This window comes from Betta splendens, chromosome 21 (genome assembly GCF_900634795.4).
Source record: "Betta splendens chromosome 21, fBetSpl5.4, whole genome shotgun sequence".
In the NCBI taxonomy this organism is placed as follows: domain Eukaryota; kingdom Metazoa; phylum Chordata; class Actinopteri; order Anabantiformes; family Osphronemidae; genus Betta; species Betta splendens.
Window position 1 is genome coordinate 6,665,921 of NC_040899.1, and position 18,858 is coordinate 6,684,778.

At 45.5% G+C, this 18,858-nt stretch overlaps 4 protein-coding genes across 6 annotated transcripts; 1 reads left to right on the forward strand and 3 right to left on the reverse strand.

Moving 5' to 3' along the window:
- Positions 1-416: 416 nt before the first annotated feature.
- Positions 417-2,681, reverse strand: LOC114847687 (lanC-like protein 3). Its single transcript, XM_029137661.2, has 5 exons — positions 2,148-2,681; positions 1,939-2,062; positions 1,026-1,223; positions 724-931; positions 417-576 (listed from the first exon to the last, which is right to left on the reverse strand). The coding sequence occupies exons 1-5, from the start codon at positions 2,679-2,681 to the stop codon at positions 417-419; spliced, it is 1,224 nt and encodes a 407-aa protein (XP_028993494.1).
- On the forward strand, positions 744-8,257 carry LOC114847756 (gastrin-releasing peptide receptor-like). 3 transcript variants are annotated; one of them, XM_029137789.3, is made up of 4 exons: positions 744-878; positions 3,088-6,028; positions 6,992-7,337; positions 7,403-8,257. In XM_029137789.3, exons 2-4 carry the CDS (start codon positions 5,631-5,633, stop codon positions 7,715-7,717), a joined length of 1,059 nt encoding a protein of 352 aa, XP_028993622.1. In that variant the 5' UTR covers positions 744-878; positions 3,088-5,630; the 3' UTR covers positions 7,718-8,257. The 3 variants fall into 3 exon arrangements, with proteins under 3 accessions (XP_028993622.1, XP_040924811.1, XP_040924810.1); XM_041068877.2 differs by lacking the exon at positions 744-878 and adding an exon at positions 2,595-2,735; XM_041068876.2 differs by lacking the exon at positions 744-878 and adding an exon at positions 2,769-2,901.
- Positions 8,258-8,752: 495 nt separating this feature from the next.
- On the reverse strand, positions 8,753-11,154 carry asb11 (ankyrin repeat and SOCS box containing 11). Its single transcript, XM_029137505.3, has 7 exons — positions 10,545-11,154; positions 10,181-10,260; positions 9,970-10,077; positions 9,656-9,806; positions 9,443-9,577; positions 9,124-9,312; positions 8,753-9,055 (listed from the first exon to the last, which is right to left on the reverse strand). Exons 1-7 carry the CDS (start codon positions 10,639-10,641, stop codon positions 8,931-8,933), a joined length of 885 nt encoding a protein of 294 aa, XP_028993338.1. The 5' UTR covers positions 10,642-11,154; the 3' UTR covers positions 8,753-8,930.
- Positions 11,155-11,282: 128 nt separating this feature from the next.
- On the reverse strand, positions 11,283-16,994 carry piga (phosphatidylinositol glycan anchor biosynthesis, class A). The gene is made up of 7 exons (XM_029137504.3): positions 16,837-16,994; positions 16,065-16,521; positions 15,701-15,974; positions 15,377-15,509; positions 15,056-15,188; positions 13,623-13,829; positions 11,283-11,891 (listed from the first exon to the last, which is right to left on the reverse strand). Exons 2-7 carry the CDS (start codon positions 16,509-16,511, stop codon positions 11,616-11,618), a joined length of 1,470 nt encoding a protein of 489 aa, XP_028993337.1. The 5' UTR covers positions 16,512-16,521; positions 16,837-16,994; the 3' UTR covers positions 11,283-11,615.
- Positions 16,995-18,858: the final 1,864 nt, after the last annotated feature.

Genomic DNA, 18,858 nt, shown 5'->3' on the forward strand with positions numbered 1-18,858 from the left:
ACTCCTCTCTCACTGTCTCTCTCTCTCTCCCTCTCTCTCTCTCTCCCTCTCTCTCACTCTTACTCTCTCTCTCTCTCTCACTCTCTCTCTCCCTCTCTCTCTCTCTCTCTCTCCTCGAGTGCTGAGCTTTCTAGTCTGAAAACATCTACAACAACTTGAAGTGCATTTAACTACAGTGTAAATTGAAATGGGCAATGATGCAGTAAGTGGTAAAGCCTGGAAGCTGAACATCCACTTTAGCACAGACACAAAACAAGACCATTTTCTATTGCAACTACGCTGAATGTGATTATCTAAACCCCAAACAAAAACCAGCCGTCCCTCCACCCCCACGCGGGTCTCAGTATCGGTTCTGGTGCCGCGGCGTCCACTTATCCAGCTCCCACCCAGGGACCGTCAGAGGGAAGGAATGGCCCTCACACAAAGACACTGAACAGAGGGAACTCGGACTGGTCCGGCTGCAGCAGGTCCACCAGGAAGCAGACGGTCCCCGACAGGCCTTCAAACAGGCTGTAGACGCTGGTGAGCGAGCGGGAGCCTGCCTTGAACTCCTCAGTGAAGAGGAACTCTGCAAACCTGTGGGAGAAAAAAAAAACGCAGGTTCTGGAATCAAACATCACATCGACATATGACCTTAACCCCAATTCTAGTAAAATGGGCTGGATTCTTCCAGAGGAACTTGAACCCAGGACCTCTGTGTTTCACAGGTCGAGGGCCTCTTGCCTCTGAGCGCGGTAGAGGTACTTGGAGTTTCCCGTGAGCCGGTACAGCAGCAGGAAGACGTAGGCGCTGCCGGCGACTCCGTGGCAGATCCCAGGCCCCTTCTTCAGCAGGCCCTTCTGCCACACCAGCTCCCCGCTGCGGATGCACGTGTCCAGGTACTGGGGCTTCTTGTTGATCAGGTAGGCCTTGGCAAAGAGATACGCCACGCCTGCACCACAGGAGACACTCAGGTCAAAGCTGGTCCCACGGGGCGGCGGCGAGGGCGGCGGCGAGGGCGGCGCCGTGGGCGGCCGCGAGCTCACCCGGGGCGCCGTGGCACCAGTGCACCAGCTCGTTCTCCCTCTCGATGATGGCGCCCAGCTCCGCGGGCCAGTTGCAGTTCTGCTCCTGGTTCATGAGGAAGTCCACGCTCTGCCACACCAGGTCCCTCTCGGCGCCGCTGAGCACGTCCTGGTGGCTGAGCAGCATCTGCAGCACCGACGACAGGCCGTGGGCCGCGCCTGGTGGACGGACGGAGAGACAGACAGACAGACAGACAGACAGACACAGACACAGACACACACACACACACACACACACACACACACACACACACACACACACACACACACACACACACACACACACACAGTCACCAGACCAGATGCATTTGCTGCGTGTGAGTTTCCTCCAGTCAACGCTTTCATGCAAATTATTATTATTATTATTATTATTATTATTATTATTATTATTATTATTATTATTATTATTATTATTATTACGTATTTGGACAGATTTCTCCTCCGCGCTGCTGAACACATGCAGAGCAAACGCTGCTCCCTGACGTGGGAGAGTCTGAGGACGACCTCCACATCGGTACATTACTGACACCAAGCAAAACAAAAGCCCAACCAGTGCAGCGCAGGCAGACCGTGGCACATGCAGCAGCGTTGCTCCGGGTGTGTCTGCCCTTGAACGGGTCTCATCCTGACTTTCACCCTCGTCCTCCTCGGGGACGCGTGTGCAGAACCATGCAACAGTCAGCGAGGCTGTGCTTACTATGAATCTGTCGGCCTGAAACGCTAGGATCTCCAAGCGTCTTCATCCGATGCAGTCAAAGAGAGGAGAGGCGGCTTTACACACGTCAACCCAGCAGTCAGTGAATCCTCCCCTGTGTGCGTGTCCTAATGTGTGTGTGATGTCATTAAGGACAGTATATCAGAACTATGCTCCTACCGAGATACTCGGTCCCATAGTATGAATACATGAGGGGGAACGGCTTCCTCTTCCTCCTGGCATACTGTCGTCCTGACTCGATGATGGCCTGGCAAATAGATTTGATTTGGTCTTTGCTCAGAATCTGTGGATGCAAAACACAAAGGTGAAATCTGAAATCGGAACTCTGCTGCGACAGCGTGGTTGCGGTCCTCCCGTCAGGCGCTCACCTCGATGCCCAGCTTCTGTCTGAGGACCAGGGCGGCGCACAGGTACCCAGCCCTCCCCACGAACAGCTCGTCTGAGCCGCACTCCAGGAAATGAATGGGCGCGCACACCTCCCACAGGTTGCGAAATTTCGTCAGGGGCTTAACGAAATCGGCCAAACCCAGGGACTTGTATATGAGCGCGGCCGCGGCGTAGACGCCCGCGCCGCCGAGCAGGAAGGCTGCGCGCATGTTCTGGTCCGGCTCCGCGTCCGCGTATCTCACCGACGCGTCGATGATCTGCTTGGCCGTCTTCAGGTACGCGTCCCGGTGCTTGGAGAACAGCGGGCACTCGCTGACGTGGTACAGCATGTACGCCACCCCGGCCGGCCCGTCGTACAGCCCTCCGTCGCAGTCGCCGGCGTCGACGGGGACCTTTCTCAGGATCCTATCGATGGTGGCGACCACCGTGGGCACGGCGGCCTCTGCGCCCTGGCCCGGGAGCAGCGCGCCTCTGTAGTCGGAGAAACGGTTCGCGAAGCAGCGAGTGTTTTCCATCACCGGTGAAATGACTGGCCCGCGTCGACAGCCCAGATATGTGGCCCGCTCAAGGTATCCGGGGAAGGATGAGAGGGAACGACTTCTGACAGCTCATCCAATCCCCGCAGCTCTCTGCTGATTGGATGCCAGCAGCGATGGTTCATCCTCGCTCATCCACCTGAAACCTGTCTGCAACGAGCTGCACGGGCCAAGTGTGGCTGTCAGGAATTAAAAAGAGGTCAAAGCGCTTAATTAAAAGTCCTAATTAAGAAATAGACATTATTTTAGATTTCAGAAAGAGACAAGTTAATGTATTAGATAAATTTAACACTCGACACACGACAGAGATAAAAAAAAAAAGATGCCGGTGCAACAGATGCTCGTTCCTCCAGGAAAGTGTTGACTCATTCTCTTGTGTTTTCAGTTCATCGGCTTCGCCAGCAGATGGCGACAGACGCTGGCAGCTCGGCGGGATCTGTCCGTGGTGCTGAAGAGGACATGGAGCGGCTCCATCACTCGGTTTGACCTTTGTTTTGAGACTGAAACAAAACACACAATTATGTCTTACACAAAAATGTAACTTGTTTACCTGTGATATATCGACTGGATGTAGGCGGTAAACGTATTAAGCTGTGAGGCCTGAAAGATGATGAAAACTATTTAATGTGACTGCAGGCATAGTGAAGGGAAACACCTATCAGTTAGACAGTTATAGTAGGAATCAGCACATATTATATATATTATATTATACTATATTATATTACCCATCCATCCATTTGCTGGTGCCTATTCCAGCTGTCTTTTGGCGAGAGGCAGGGTACACCCTGGGCAGGTCGCCAGTCCATCACTTGCACACACAGACAGACAAACTATCATTCACACACACACACTCACACCTATGGGCAATTTAGAGTGACCAATCAACCTAATGCATGGTTAATCTGGACCGTGGGAGGGAGTCGGAGAACCTGGAGAGAACCCACGCGAAACACGAGGAGAACATGCAAACTGTTATATTATATTATATTATATTATATTATATTATATTATATTATATTATATTATATTATATTATATTATATTATATTATATTATATTATATTATATTATATTATATTAATTTATTGAGGCTTCATCATATCGGTTATTGATAACAATGATGAGTCTCCCAAACAGAACATGTTTATTGAAATATTCAACAGAAGAGTGGAATCATCAGACGCAGGTGCACAAAAAGATGAAAAGATGGCGAATGTCCTGTTGGAAAAAGGAAACATCCCGTAGTATAAAAATCATTTTAATCTTGTGGAAATTCCCTTTTGTAATGGCAAGTCATGGATTCGCTCCAAGATGGAGGTGTACATTTTTTTGTGTTAGAAAATAAAAGAAAATGTGATCACAGGTTTCACCACAAGAAAGAAACGATTGGACAAAACTCAAGAACAGAAATAACCAGAAACAGGAACATTCAAAAAAGACAGGGGAGTTGTAATACAAAATTCTATACATGCAAACCACAGATAACAAAGCCCAGTACATCGCTCTAAACTACAAACACATCAAACACAGGAGTTCCACCTGAGGTATCAGTTGAACTCATTACCACTTTGTGCCATTTCCAAGATGATTCAAGTGGTTATCTGAGTTGAAATAGTGTGTGAAAAGCTTTGACTGATATTTTCATTTGAAATTGTTTTTTTTTACCCATTTAAAGATAAAGAAAGTACAAATGCCATGGAGATACAAAGCAAATGTCATCTCATGAATACAGAACTAATTAAATTTTTTACCACATGTTTTCTTGAAAACTGAAAAGCCATATAATGCAAATTGAATTGAAACTTTTCCCAAACCAGAAGACACAGACGCGGAGGATAGTGGAACAAAGTGATGAAGAGACCGTCTTGACATCAAAGAACTGACGGAAAGTGAAAGAATGACGTTGACCTCAGAGATATGAAAAACCTATTCTTGGTCCATCTAGCTTTTACTGTTTGTAAATTCAAATAAAAGCTTGATTCACTTTGATGAAGACTCAAACAAATTGTGGAAAATGAATTATACACATACGTGTGTGTGGGGGAAACACAAGTCTGTTGCCATTTTGTGCTTTGATAACATTTTAAACAAATTTGCCTAAAGTTCTCAGATTCCAGCTAAGAGGACCATATTTTCATCTGTCTTATCTACTGCGTCCATACAAGAAAACTCCATTTGCATTTATATTAGGAAATGATTTGGGGCCCAATTGGCAGCATCTGATGCGGCACGAAATAACACCCCATGTCTCCATGATACGGACACATGGACGAAAGACAATTTGATTGTGGAAGTTCAAAAGTGCATCATACGAAGCAGAGCACACTCACCTCTCAATGAAACAACAACAACACAGCAAACAGAAAATGACAAAATGATCAGAGACACAAACCAGCAAAAAGACGCGTGTGATCAAATGATCAAAGACATTAAACTAGGAGGGAAATTACTAAGTGATGCAAAACAGGTAAAAAAGAAGAAAAAGACATAAAAGAGCACAAATAGATCAAAATCTCTGTTAATGAGCAATAACAAGGAAATGAAGCGGACCCAAGGTCACAACAAACAAAGAGACACGTGTTTACAAAGAGACAACAACCATAAATCATAATATTAATCTTGGGCGAGTTGTGTCACATGATGCAAATGATGAAACTCCTCTGAAAGCGTGGGAACAGCTCAGAGGTGACGCTCGGCCTCTGTCCTCATCAGCTGCCAGTGAATGGACGACAGCCCAAACTCCCACCAGCCTCGTAAAGGAACCATTAGATCCAGAATTAGGTCTAAATGAGTTCAGCTCGTCTCTCAACGCTCAGGATGTAGATCTAGTTTTAGGGCGAAAGCGTGACGCACGCGCCACGCGTCTATAAATGCAGCCGCTCAGCGCGTCCGCCGCTGAGAGCCTCCGTCCTCTCCCACGCTGCCGTCATGTCCGCGGAGGAGTCCTATGAGGACAGCGGGGACGCGAACGCGTCCACGGGGCTCGTGGACCCCACGGGGGGTGAGCATCAGTACAACATCTGGCTCCCTGGAGTGGGCATCGCCGCCGTGTACGGTCTGATCATCGCCGTGGGTCTGGTTGGAAATGTGACTTTACTGAAGACGTGCGTGATGGTGAAGTCCATGCGGACGGTGCCCAACCTGTTCCTGTCCAGCTTGGCTGTGGGGGACCTGCTGCTGCTCGTCACCTGCGCGCCGGTGGACGCCAGCCGCTACCTGGTGGACGAGTGGCTGTTCGGACGCGTCGGGTGCAAACTGATCCCGTTCATCCAGCTGACGTCCGTCGGCGTCTCCGTGTTCACGCTCACCGCCCTCTCCGCCGACCGGTATCCGCCGCCGCCGTCAACTTCACAGGCACTTTAGTCCACGTTGAACCTCCACTCAGACCGTGACACCCGCTGTTATGGTTCTACGGCTGCAACATTTTCAGAATTAGGATATTTTAAGTGTATTATTTGCATTTAAATGGTGTGTTTGAAGGGTTCGGATTAATGCGTTTGGTGGTAAGTCACAAGTTAGGAGCAAAGAAAGAAAGAAAATACACAACACGTTGTTTATTTAAGTCTCACAATTTTTATTTAGTTATATGAATATTGAAATGTTGATTTATTAGCGAGCATAACTTAGCAAGTAGCTAGCGGTATTGTGTTAGCTAACTGTAACCTGAACCCCCCACCCGTTATCCAGCCCTAACCCTAACCACAATAACTTCTAAAGCTGCTTAACATAGCAACTTAGCTAGCTGTTAGCTGTTCGCGAGGAGGCAGAGCAGGCACCTACTGGCCCATTCGAATGCGCTGATAAGTTCTGATCAGCCCATTCGTAATGGCTGATAACATCCGAAGCGGGTGGAAATGTCAAGGGCTATTGGAAAAAAAAAAGATTTAAATGCAGTAATTAAAACGTTCAGACACAGATGCCGGTGCTTTCTGAGGAAAGGTACGTTAAAATGTCAAAATGTAAAATAAACAGCTCCCAGTTTCTGCATTTTCATGAGCAGGAGGACATTTAATGAGAACTGTAATTAACAAACTGCCTCAGCAGGCTCCAGAATCTAATATTATGGGGGGCTGGTTAGTCTCATTTCTATTTTTTATTCATTCGGGGCCATGATTTAATTTTCTCTTCTGCATCATTTACGACGAAAGATTATCTCTAGCTGATTGGAAAACAAGGTGGAGACCAAGGACTTCAGTGAAGTGAAGAAGCCTTATTATACCTGCAGTGAACAGAAAGGTCAGAGGAGTGAGAATAAAAACATCAGCGCTCATTCTTCCTCCTCCTTTAAGGTACAAAGCCATCGTCACGCCGCTGGACGGCCACAGTGAGCCCCTCGGCGTCTGCTTACGGGCCGGCTCCATCTGGCTGCTCTCCGTCACCCTGGCCGTCCCCGAGGCCGTCTTCTCCGACCTGCACACCTTCACCACCAGCCACAGCAACGAGACGTTCGTCACCTGCGCCCCGTACCCCCACGCCGGAGCCCTGCACCCCAGGATCCACGCCACCGCCTCCTTCCTCGCCTTCTACGTCGTCCCGCTCTTCGTCATATCCGTCTACTACTGCTTCATCGCCCGCAGCCTGGTCCGGAGCTCCGCCGACCCCCCCACGGAGGGACGCCCGCGCCTGCAGAAACAGGTCTGGTCTGGTGGTTTGAGTGGCTGTAAAGGGTGGATTGTGAGTGCCTCTGTGTCCCCTGTCAGTTCAAGGCCAGGCAGCGGCTGGCGAGGAGCGTGCTGGTGCTGGTGGGCCTGTTCGCCGTCTGCTGGCTGCCCAGCCACGTGCTCTACCTGTACCGCTGCTACCGCTACGGCCGCGTGGACACGTCGCTGGGCCACTTCGCCGCCAGCGTGTGCGCCCGCGTCCTGGCCTTCACCAACTCCTGCGTGAACCCGTTCGCCCTGTGCCTGATGAGCAAGAGCTTCCGCCGGCACTTCCGGCAGCAGCTGCTGTGCTGCGCGGCTCCCGGGCCGCTGCGCAGCCAGAACAGCGTGAGCACCAACCTCAGCACCGTCTGAGGCATCGCTGTAAAACGCACACACGCCGTGCATGAAGGAGCTTTGTCATGTTTAATGATCATGGATTCATGGAGCCTCCTCTGAGATTTGAGCGTTTCGTGTGTATGAAATGATCATTCAAGCAGCTACTTTACGTGTTTACACCTCATAACCCTTTTATCTGTGGCTCAGCGCCTGATGGAAATCTCACCTGGAGCAGGTGGTTGTGAGTGAAGGTGCTGTGGAGCTGAACTCTGCAGGGTCAAGTTCTGAGCAACTGCCCAGTTCATGTGAAAAGACAAAGTCGCAGCTGGTTAGCGAACAGATGTTGGCTGCAGCAAAGCCGCGGACGCTGCTGGTAAAGAAAATGAAAATGAGTCATGATTCATTGTTTGTTTACTGGCTGGAGGTCTGTTTTCATGCTCATGGAGTTTGGCAACGAGCAGCTGCACAACAGCCAAGTTTTAATCCTGCAAAATGCAGAGCCGTAAGGCAAATCTGCACACGCTGCCGTTTCATTGTGTTCACACTAAATAGTATTAATAAAAGTCAACAAACCTGGTGCGTGTTGTTATTTTGACCCACGGGTCATAAAGTCATAGGGATCATGTACTAATAAATGTGAGCATGCTCTCTGCCTCATGCTGAAAGCTGGAGTTGTTCTAAGCTGCGGAGGTGAAGAAACGTCAAGATAAATCTGCTCAAACAAGACTCAGGTCTTTTATAGAGGTGACCTTTCATGGTGGCATTTGAACAGAGTGGATGAAATGAATTCCCTTTGAGCAACAGCAGCTGCGGAACCTCAGTTCCTCCTGTTGTTTGTCTTACTGTCTTTTAACATTTCACACTCGATTGTTCTTCTAATTTGCATTCTGTTAAACCCTTTATCATATTTGCACCACGTTGCACATGTTTGTTGACGGTTTTGTGAGTGAGAAGAAATCCACACTTTCTTTATGAATGTGTCGCCTGCCTTTTCTTCATCAGATCAGGATCTAGGAGCGTTTGTGCTTTTGTAGTTAATCACAGAGAGGGAGCACACATGACATCACACTGTTTATAAAGTGTCACAGTTTCAGCTTTTATCAACATTAACACATTTATTAGTTCAAAAAAACATATATAATATAACACGTTCAGAGTAAAATTGTAATTGTGATGTGCAATGACAAAAAATTAGCCCTTCAGGTCACTCACAAAGCAAAACCAGCCACACAAACACAGTGCAGATGTGTCACTTGTACAGAAGAAAGTCGTTGATGGCGTGAGGAAGCGAAAGGCTGGAGGTTCTGTGGAGACGACCGCTCCCCAGACTCTGACGCACACACACCCGACACAGCTGAGTCAGGGAGCTTGGACCTGTGGAGGGAACAGAGGTGGAAGCTGTCAAATCTTCCAGTAAAGCGAGTTTGATGCCAAACCCGTACCTCTTCTCTGCAAGGCAGCTCTCGCAGCGCTGTTCGGCGCCGACAGGTCCAGAGGCGAGCGTCCCTCCGCGTTCCTACATGACATATCGGCCCCAAAGTCCAGCAGGAGCTGCACGGCGGCCGCCTCGCCTCCTCTCACCGCAGCGTGCAGAGGGCTGTCCTGCTCACAGCCGAGTCGAACGTCTGCTCCTGCACCCGCACGCACACGCACACGCACACGGACAAAGCACAGCATCAGCTGCATCACGCCGTTAAGTGTCTGAGAAGCTAAACGCAGTGATTGTCATTCAGGGTGAGCGGGGCTTTGCAGCGGCGGTACCTGAGCGCAGCAGCAGCTCCACGCAGTCCACGGCCGAGGCCAGGCAGGCGGAATACAGGGGCGTCCCCAGCAGCGGCAGCTCCGCGTCCACGCGAGCTCCAAACAGCAGCAGCAGCTCCAGGCACGCGCCGTGATCTGAGCGAGAAGCAGCGCTTACGCCAAGCTGATGCACGTTTCACACCTCTGCGTCGGCAGCGGCGCGGGCTCACTCACTCTTCCTCGCGGCCTCGTGGACGGGCGACGCCAGCTGGTGCGTGGCGCGGACGGACGGGCCGCGCAGCAGCACGAGCAGGACGCAGGCGGCGCTGCCGCCGCTGCAGGAGTTGAAGAGGGGGGTGGCGCCATCTACCGACACCGCATCCACCTGTGGAGCACGGGTCACAATGTAACCGCCGACACTTCAGGACACTACACCATGTATGAGGTAGTCATCACACAGGTTGAATTTCTGAATGCATTTCTTTAAAAGTACTTCTCAATAAAGTTTTTCTATTCTGGATTTGAGACAAAATGCATAAAGTTCTTACATTTGCTCCATTTTCCAGCAGGAACTTGGCACAAGCGTAATGACCACCAAGACAGGCCTCATGCAGAGGAGAGACTCCGTCCATGGTGGGCGTGTCCACGTGGAACCCCTGCAGAGAAATTAGCAGCCGTTACTGTCAAATGCTTACTTTATTTCATCATAATGTGTGTGAGTCGGTGCCTAAAATCAGAAAAGGCACATATTTATCTTACCTGAGCAACGAGGGTCCTCAGTTGGAGAAGGCGGCCTCGGTACGCGGCCTCGTGAAGAGGAGTTCTGTCTGCACCGTCGCCTGGAAGACAGATACGCAGCGGCCTGGTTCTGGATTATTGTATTATTTGGTGGTAGGATGCATCTAAGGATATATGACTATGTTCCCAGGCTGACTCTGACTCTGACTCTGACCCCTCAACAAGACATCAAACTGTTTTGTGGTTCACTGCAGAGCCAGTCTGCTGGGGCTCCTTCAATACAGATCATTTTAAAAATATACTTTAACATAAACACCTAGTTACAGCTATATATAATAAATAACAAGCACATTTAAGCCACAAACACTGAAATTCTTAGTCTTACCAGCCATCAGTGGGTTGCAGGCCTGTCCTCCATAGGTGTGGAAGGGCCTCTGCCAGGGTGGTGGGCACGGGGAAACATCGGTTTGTGAAGTATCCATGATAGAAATAATGGAAACAGCAGCAGACAAGCCGAGAATCAACCCCTGGTACAATACACAAAGCTGAAGTGGGCCTGCCCTCCTCTCTTATTTGGGGCTTTGGCCCCCTCCCCCATATCACCTCCACACCTCCACCCCCAGAAGCAGGGGCTGGTATGTGCATAACTAAAGCTGTGCGAACAGCAACAACTGATACACCTTGGATGAAGCTACACTGTATGTTCATCTCATCCTAGCAGATGTCCTGTGATGGTATGATAACAGGTTTCCACTCCAGTGCTATTTGAAGTGTATTCTGCCAATAGGAACACGCCCTTTCTTCCAAAAGGTGCAAAAGAAGAGAAAATGCTTAAACATCTCTGCTAAGTCTGTAGACACACTGATCTGTTTGAACTCAGTCACTTATCAGTGAGTTTTATATGGACGTAATGTTCTACCTGCAACCCCCGACCGTATGCAATTCAAATCAAACGCATTGTTCACCCAAAAGACGAATCCGCCTCCTGCCATTTCACAGCCAGCCTGCGTGTTGTCTTTGGAACTGGGTCTGAAAAGCCATTGTTTGAACACCGTGCCCTGTCTTTGTGTTTAATGCAGGAGTCTGGCTGCAACAGCACTCAGTAAAACAGTGTGTAACCGTAGAAAGCGTGGGAAAGACAGTTTATTTTCCCATTATCTGGGAGTGACTTTGACAAAATTATGCAATATATGGATAATGCAATACCAAAAATTACAAATACAAATGATACACACCTTTTAAATTAATGATTTTGATTTCATTTTTCTTTTTAGTGCAGTGTAATGAATGACAGTTATTAAGTCTCTGGTATAAAATGGTCTTACAAGCTCTGGTAAATGTAAACAATATTTGGGGTTACCATGAGTGCAGTCAGTAGCAAATGCTTAATAGTTGCCCCACAGAAAAGCATGAAACAGTGTAAACAGTTATGTGCGAGACGGCGGAGCGCTCATCGTCATGTTGTTTTCAGTGGCCGCCGTTTCCCTGCATGCTTAGAGTCAGGCTCATCGTTACTTGTTTCCGGCCTCCACAGTCCGTGAGGGCCACAGGCGTCTACAGCCGTGTCCATGACCCGGTCGGGCGCCAACCACTGCAGCAGCAGCAGGAAGAGGAAGTCAATAACAGCCACGAATGCAAAGATGGAACCGGCCACCGGGCCACAGTGAGACCTCAGCCTCCGTAAGCGCCTGTCCAGCGGGAGCACCTCCTCCCCCACCACTCGGTCGTACACCTAAAGGGAAAACCCGATTAGCGCCGACACCAACTGGACAAAGATACGGTTCAATGTACTGCAGTAATAAGGTTACTCGGACTTCAGCCCTGAAGCAGCATTTCTCTCAATTTTCAGTCAATTTAAGTCACTGTTGTGTACATTGTTAACTCTGAGTAGTTCACACCTTAATAAAGCACTGTTGTAAGTGAGCCAAGCCTTTTATTGACTTTCTGCTGAAGGAGTTGTAACAGGACACGTTCTGTTCTGCAGAAATGACATGCTTTTACTCCTTTGATGTGGCAGCTCATCTCCCAGCTGGCATTCTTCTCTCTGTGTCACTCTGCTCCCTCGACAGTCAGTTTCAGGGTTCTTGGTTTCTCTGTCAAGTATTATGATTTATTCTGGAAGCTCCACTGTTTTTCTGTTCTTGTTACATAGTGTTTCCTGGCAACTCCAGTGACTTTTAGTTTTCCTAGTTCACGCCGTAACACCAGACCAACAGGACTTACTGCCGTCTGCAGTTTCATGTTTTGTGCGTTCCCCTATTTTGAGATATTGATTTGACTGCCTGCCTGAAATATTTTTTTTTCAATAATTCCTGTATGTGCTTTGAAAATTTGCAGGCACTCTGCCTGAAATTTAGAGGCTTAAATTTCAAGAAACTGTTTAGTGTCACAACTTAATGTGTGGTGTAATTTAATATTTATTTTCATTCCATTTATATTGTAGTCTATTGCTCATCTAAGCCAGGCATAAGCAAGTCATTTGTCAGTGTCACTGGCCAGGGTTTCAGGTTTAGGAAGGAGCCTGCTTACTTAACCCAAAAATTATCCCAGGGGTTGTTATTCTTCAAAATCTTTTACACGAAAAATTGAACTACATTCATATTCCAGGTATTCCTCATAAAACATGAGACCATGAACCTTTAATTCTTAGCGACTCTGACTGTTCCACTTACACGTCTGATGTCATCTCTCACATCTGATGCAATTTTGACTGTTAATGCTGTACCACTTACACAGTTTTACACCCAGGTCATTTTTACACAGTAACATTCATGTTGACAAGTTCACCAGTGAGCCCAGAGAATCTCCTGGAGAAGGGTCTGACTATTGTGGGAACTTTGTGACAACTTGAATTTTACACAGACATCCCTGATGGGTGACGACACTTCCTCATATGGCTCTCAAAAGGAGCTTGTGACACCTCACATGAAAAGTCAACTGGACGGTACACCGACACTACCAACCTACATCAGACTGCTGTGATCCGACCAAAAAAAGAAGCACACAGGGCCAGAAGAGGAGAAGGAGGTGCCGGTTGTGTCCAAGAAACAAAGGTCGCAAAGCTGCTGATTGCTGTTGGAAATGCAGTACACCTGCGTGCAATGGTCACAGCCAGAAGCAAGTAGTTTGTGACAGCCGCACACAGTAAGTAGAGACAAGGACTTGTTGAATGTTCACTGTCCGTCCTCTGGGAATTTCTTAAAATTAATGAAACAATAAATAAAATTGCAAATGGCCTCATGTCACAAACATGTTTTATGAGGAATACCTGGAATGTGAAAATAATACAACTCTTCGTGTTAAAGATGTTGAACAATAACAAGCCAGTTATTGCAAAAACGCATTGATTTGACCCCCCTCGTGGAAGAGTGTAGGTATTGGTAGGTTGTGCATCCAAGGGTTAAGTAAACACACATGGTTGGAAATAAATGAACAATCATTGTTTCGGTGTTGGTGAACCTACTTTTTCAGTTCTTTCTGCAACATTTCTCCAGGTATAGAGGTTCTGTACACGTGCATGGATGGAAGCCGGGGAGGGCACAGAGCCTGATCGCTGCAGGGCGATGACGGATTCCAAACCAGCACACAACGACCGTACAGTGGGGTCACACAGGGTGATCAGATCCTCAGGCAAGACCTCAGGAATTCCTCCAACACGAGTGCTTACCACCTATGAAATAAAAGAAAAACACACATTCCAGCTGCACTGTGTCACAGTCACTATGATTAAATGTGGTACAAGATCCGCATCAGCCGAAACTAAATCCAGAAGGAATGTCAGGGTGTCACAGTACACATGAGACAATGAGAAATTCATCCACTTTATACCAACAAAAAGGTCTATTCAATCTAGATTTAAGTTCATGAATATGTTGACCTATTAAATTTACAATCTTCAAATAGTTTCGGTGAGAAAGGTTCTCCTTTTTTGTCCTTCAAATGAAAGGGCGCGCTGACCACATGTCTCACTCAGTAAATATGTTATGATAATCTCCTTCTAAAGTAGATGCTGAAATGCTGTATTCTCCTCCAAGGGGGAAACCAAACTTCCTCTATCACGAGATTGTGATCATCTTATGCCTGTCATAACTTCTCTCAATCTCTCAATAATATGTCTATCGTCACTACTTCCCAATGTTAGTTAAAGAGTTAATAAATCACCATAGAAACAAACCCAAATATCTGTCTGTCACATAAGGTTCGGTTTGTTCCTTGTATGATTACACAGAATCATGTGTTTGGTCACTTTAAGCTACTTCTGTTACATTTACATCTACATTTATGTAACAATAACAGATCAGTGCCTATGAACACAGAAAATCTGTGTTTTATGTCAAATTTTATTTTGTCAGTTGGAATTCAGTATGGCTTTATCCTGAAAGAGGTTTAATGTAAGCAGAATCAGTTTTGTTACTGTTTTGTCTCCACAAGTGCTGTTTATAATATTTAAGATCCTTCAGACAAAGCTGGAACAGTGAGAGTGAGAAACACAGGCGAGTTATACACTTTCGTGTTAAAATTAACTCATGCGAAGGCAGAGAAATGCAGCTTGAGCAATCACAGTATAAAAAAAACATTGGAACTGTTGGGGCATGTTTTGACTCGAAGTGATTTGGTTATTAACTTGGGGGCAGCCAGGTTCTCATAAGCCACAAAAACTATTACTGTATTTACAGTTTTTTTGGTTTAGCAGATCTGATCCAGCTAAAGTACTTTGGCTAGGGCCAGGAATCATTGGAAAACAAGCTGGGCTGTAGCTCTACCTACTAGATGATTTACATGGCCAAATATTCCTCTCCATTAGTTACTGTATCTTTGACCTAAAATCCTTCATAGTGTCTGCCTCAATGATGCATGACTTCCTATCCTTAAACTATTGTCTGAATCACTACTGACCTGGAGTCCACAGCTGGCGCCCTCTACAATGGCCATGCAGAACGCTTCAGTCAGCGATGTGTTGAGGAAGATATGACCCTGAACCAGAACATCCCTGACGTCTTTATGCTCCAAAGCTCCAAGCAGACGCACCCTGTAACGATACAAAGTTGAGCACACGTGAATTTAGTTCAACCACAAATACCAGAATACCCTCACAGGTTATATAACACTGCTTAAAATTCAACTCATAGATATTATTTGAAATACTGCGCTAAATTATACCAATTTATTGTTATTTAATGACATGATACTACTCTTAAAGATATTGTCCTTCAGTACCTGTCATGTAGCTGGTATTTCTCTCTCACTTCCTCTAAAACAATTCTTTTTGGACCCTCACCGCCGATCAGGAAATGCAGATCTGGATGTTTAAGACAGAGCTCTGGGATTATTCCACCAAGAAGGTCAATTCCTGAAAAAAAAAAAAAAAAATTTATTTAATAGAATTATTTAAAAAAATAATAATAATTAATTGATTGTTAGTATTTAACAGAAGTGTTTGATTGGAATAAACAGGAGGGTAATGTTTAGATTTTTGACAACTGATGATGACTACGGTAGAAATATTGGTAAACATCTTACACAGTGTCTAACAGTGTGTACCTTTACGATAGACAAGACGACTAATGACGACAATAGTGATTCTGTTGTCATCATGGCGCTTGGATGGATCAGGGGTGAAGTCTGTAGGATCAACTGCGTTTGGAATAACAGAAACTATCTCTGGGTTGAGCGTTGCACGGAGCACTGTGTTCTCTTTACTGGTGTATGAAACACACACAATATGGTTTGTATCACACAGTGACACAGTCAGAAGCTTGTTGGTCAGCACAGAGCTGATATCAGCAAAGCCAAAGAGTGAGTGATCAGTAAACACCTGTAAACAGCAACATAAATTAGGTTAAAGCCAAGAATAGAACAAAGCTGTTAATGGATACTCATTTTTGACATACCTAATAATACATACCGTGTTAAGGCCCATTGTCTTTGCGTGGAACAGGGCGTCATGCGCCATTGCAGAGAATGAGCTATGTGCATGCACCACAGTGATGCATTCTCTGACAAACACACAGCGCAGAAGTGGGAGACTGTGAAAGCAAGTGGTGGCTGTGGATTGATTGTACATCACCTGAAGGGGGAGGTAGTAGACCTTCAGGCCATTGGTCAAGTACCTGACCCCCTTTCTAGTGCCATAGGAATGGGTGACAATGACCACTTTGTGTCCCTTTTCAATCAGGCACTGCGAGAGCTGGTAAATGTGACTTTCTACTCCTCCCATGTTTGGATAGAAGAAGTCAGACACCATGCAGATGTTGTGTTTCCTATTAGAGACCCTGACAGCATCAGAAGGAGCTCCAGAGACTCTCTGATGTGAAAGACGACTCACAGCTGCCACTCGTTTTCGCTGCCCCATTGATGAAGTCCTAAAAAAGGTTATAATTAGTAATTTACAATCAACTCATCAAACTCAACAAATAAATTATAAGTGTCTTTGCAGTATTTCAAGGATTTTAGTTCTCATAAAACGTCAGTCGTTCAAATGTGAGACAATACTTGACAATGTTGACCATTTGACTTTTCTGTCCTAATCACCAGCTCGTTCGGTGGTTTCGTCTATGTATTTGTCGTGAGTCTGATTATAACGTTAGCATTAAGCTATAATAACGTACCCCGTTTATATTTAGACAACGCAGCTGACAACTCGTGATATTATTTTGGCATGTGTCATATTGTCTTACCACTATCAGTTCCGTCTCAACCCGTTTAAAATTATATAATTATATATTATATTATATATATTTTTAAATAAAGACTCATTTCTACTCGCTAGCCTTGAGCTAGACAAGTAGCCAGCTTATTTACTTCCTGGTGTTCCCTGCGACGCACATAATGACGTAGGACGGAAAAATGACGTGGGCCGTAAAGATCTACACGCAGTCGCATCAACGAGGAAAAGCAGCTCGTGCATGAATGGAGACAGTCGAAGGTTTGTAATAGTGATTAAGACGATAGTAATGATTAACAACTAATACAGTTATAGTTATCGGGCTTATAAAACAAACAGTGTCACAATAATTTATAACTGAGTCAAGTTAGTTCTGTTCACCTGGGGAATGCTGCTTTTTAGAAGCAGGTTTTGTAAATTCAATGATTGAAGTCAAAACCTTTATCCTTTAAATTGTATTATTACTGAATGCGTTTATAACAAGATGACTTGTTGCTGATGCAAGTTTCATTTTTGTGTAAACCTTCTGAATCTTGTCTGACAATCAATGATTTGTAGCTAATTTGACTGACAGCTTGGCTGGCAGTGTTTAATGCACAAATATTTACCAGCATTGCCAAAGAAGAACTAGTCTGCAATGTGACCCGATGTGTTTGCTATGTCAACTGTCACATTTCCTTAAGTGCTTTTTTGTTATTGTATTGTATTGTGTTTCTTATTGACACACTCTACATAAAGGTCTACATGAAACACAAATAAATGGTTTGCTTTTACCGTTTTTATCGGTCGCTTTGACCTATTTTGCATAACTAGGTTCCATTTATTTTCATCATCACTATTATAGCAGTGCATAAGACACATGTCGCAAATGTGTAAATCCATTCTCATTGGATTGACACAATTTTCCCACCCTTGCAAAACAGTTAACACTGACATCATTCAAAAAGTCTAAACTCCATTGTTTTAGCTTTGTGACCAAAGGAATTCATCTGTTCCTAACTATTAGAAACCAGTAAGACCAGTATAACCTCACCATAGCACCAATTTGACACTCCACAAAAATCTCAAAATTTGCTGTCAGTCTTTAGATCTTAAAAATGGAACCAGGTCTGTGTTGTTCTTTACCAGCATGGATGGAGGAGGTCTAAAGAAGGGAGTGTCAACAGTGGCTGTGTCTCATCCTCCAATAGATTTGACTATATTTTAGTTTACATGTATTTTCTGTAATATTTACAATATTTCAGTTTTCTGACAAAGTTTGAAAAATGTATGTCATGGATTTAGTAAATCAAAGCATTTCTTCACCTGGATCCAAGTCTTTGCATAAAAGGTCAATTTGACATATACTACAAAGACAACAAACAACAACAGGCTCCAATGACGATCAGTGAAGCAGTGATTCACACTGAGATCAGTGGTTTGTATTTTGCTGTCCACTGTTATGACTGATTGGACGTGTTTATGTACTTGGTTGCAAGTTGTATTGTTTGAAGGCAAAATAAGCTTTTGCTGCATATATACAGTGTCTTGACACTGTTAGAGCCTTTAGTCATTGGACATTGGAGAGCTGTTTAGACCTGTGTGTGAACTGTTAAGAGAATGTGATGGTTCACTGGACGGCTGCGTCAAAGCAACCGATAAAAACTGTAATAGAAAAAGGCCATGTTTACTGTGGTGTGCTCCTTTTCTTCCAACAGTAATTAACAGCAGGTAGAAGACGATAAACCGTAGCATATGGTTTAATAATTAAACTATTTCACCCAGTGCTTATTGTCTAAAATGGGGATCAATTATTGCAGTAGAGTACAATCTACAGCACATAGCTACTGAAAAGGAGAAAGTAATGCACACAAGCAATTTTTGTTTTTCGGTGGCATTTAATACTTTCTGGATATATGTGTCAAGAAATTGAATTTCCAGGTAGGTCATGCGAAGTACTCCCCATTCCTATGTACACACTGTGAAGTTTTCTCCAGATAGATAAGCACCAGAACTGAAATGGATTGGTTAATCATTAACCAGTCTTAACATGTCG

Coding starts and splice junctions, on each gene's coding strand:
- LOC114847687 (XM_029137661.2), bottom strand. CDS start 2,681: ATGGAAAACACTCGCTGCTTCGCGAACCGTTTCTCCGACTACAGAGGC. Junction 932..1,025: donor CTGGTGCCACGGCGCCCCGG/GTGAGCTCGCGG, acceptor CCTGTGGTGCAG/GCGTGGCGTATCTCTTTGCC. Junction 577..723: donor TACCTCTACCGCGCTCAGAG/GCAAGAGGCCCT, acceptor TTTCTCCCACAG/GTTTGCAGAGTTCCTCTTCA.
- asb11 (XM_029137505.3), bottom strand. CDS start 10,641: ATGGATACTTCACAAACCGATGTTTCCCCGTGCCCACCACCCTGGCAG. Junction 10,261..10,544: donor CTGCAACCCACTGATGGCTG/GTAAGACTAAGA, acceptor TCTGTCTTCCAG/GCGACGGTGCAGACAGAACT. Junction 9,056..9,123: donor AGCTGCCTTGCAGAGAAGAG/GTACGGGTTTGG, acceptor TTCCCTCCACAG/GTCCAAGCTCCCTGACTCAG.
- LOC114847756 (XM_029137789.3), top strand. CDS start 5,631: ATGTCCGCGGAGGAGTCCTATGAGGACAGCGGGGACGCGAACGCGTCC. Junction 6,029..6,991: donor ACCGCCCTCTCCGCCGACCG/GTATCCGCCGCC, acceptor TCCTCCTTTAAG/GTACAAAGCCATCGTCACGC. Junction 7,338..7,402: donor GCCCGCGCCTGCAGAAACAG/GTCTGGTCTGGT, acceptor GTCCCCTGTCAG/TTCAAGGCCAGGCAGCGGCT.
- piga (XM_029137504.3), bottom strand. CDS start 16,511: ATGGGGCAGCGAAAACGAGTGGCAGCTGTGAGTCGTCTTTCACATCAG. Junction 13,830..15,055: donor GCGCCAGCTGTGGACTCCAG/GTCAGTAGTGAT, acceptor TTTATTTCATAG/GTGGTAAGCACTCGTGTTGG. Junction 11,892..13,622: donor TTGCAGAAAGAACTGAAAAA/GTAGGTTCACCA, acceptor TTTTCCCTTTAG/GTGTACGACCGAGTGGTGGG.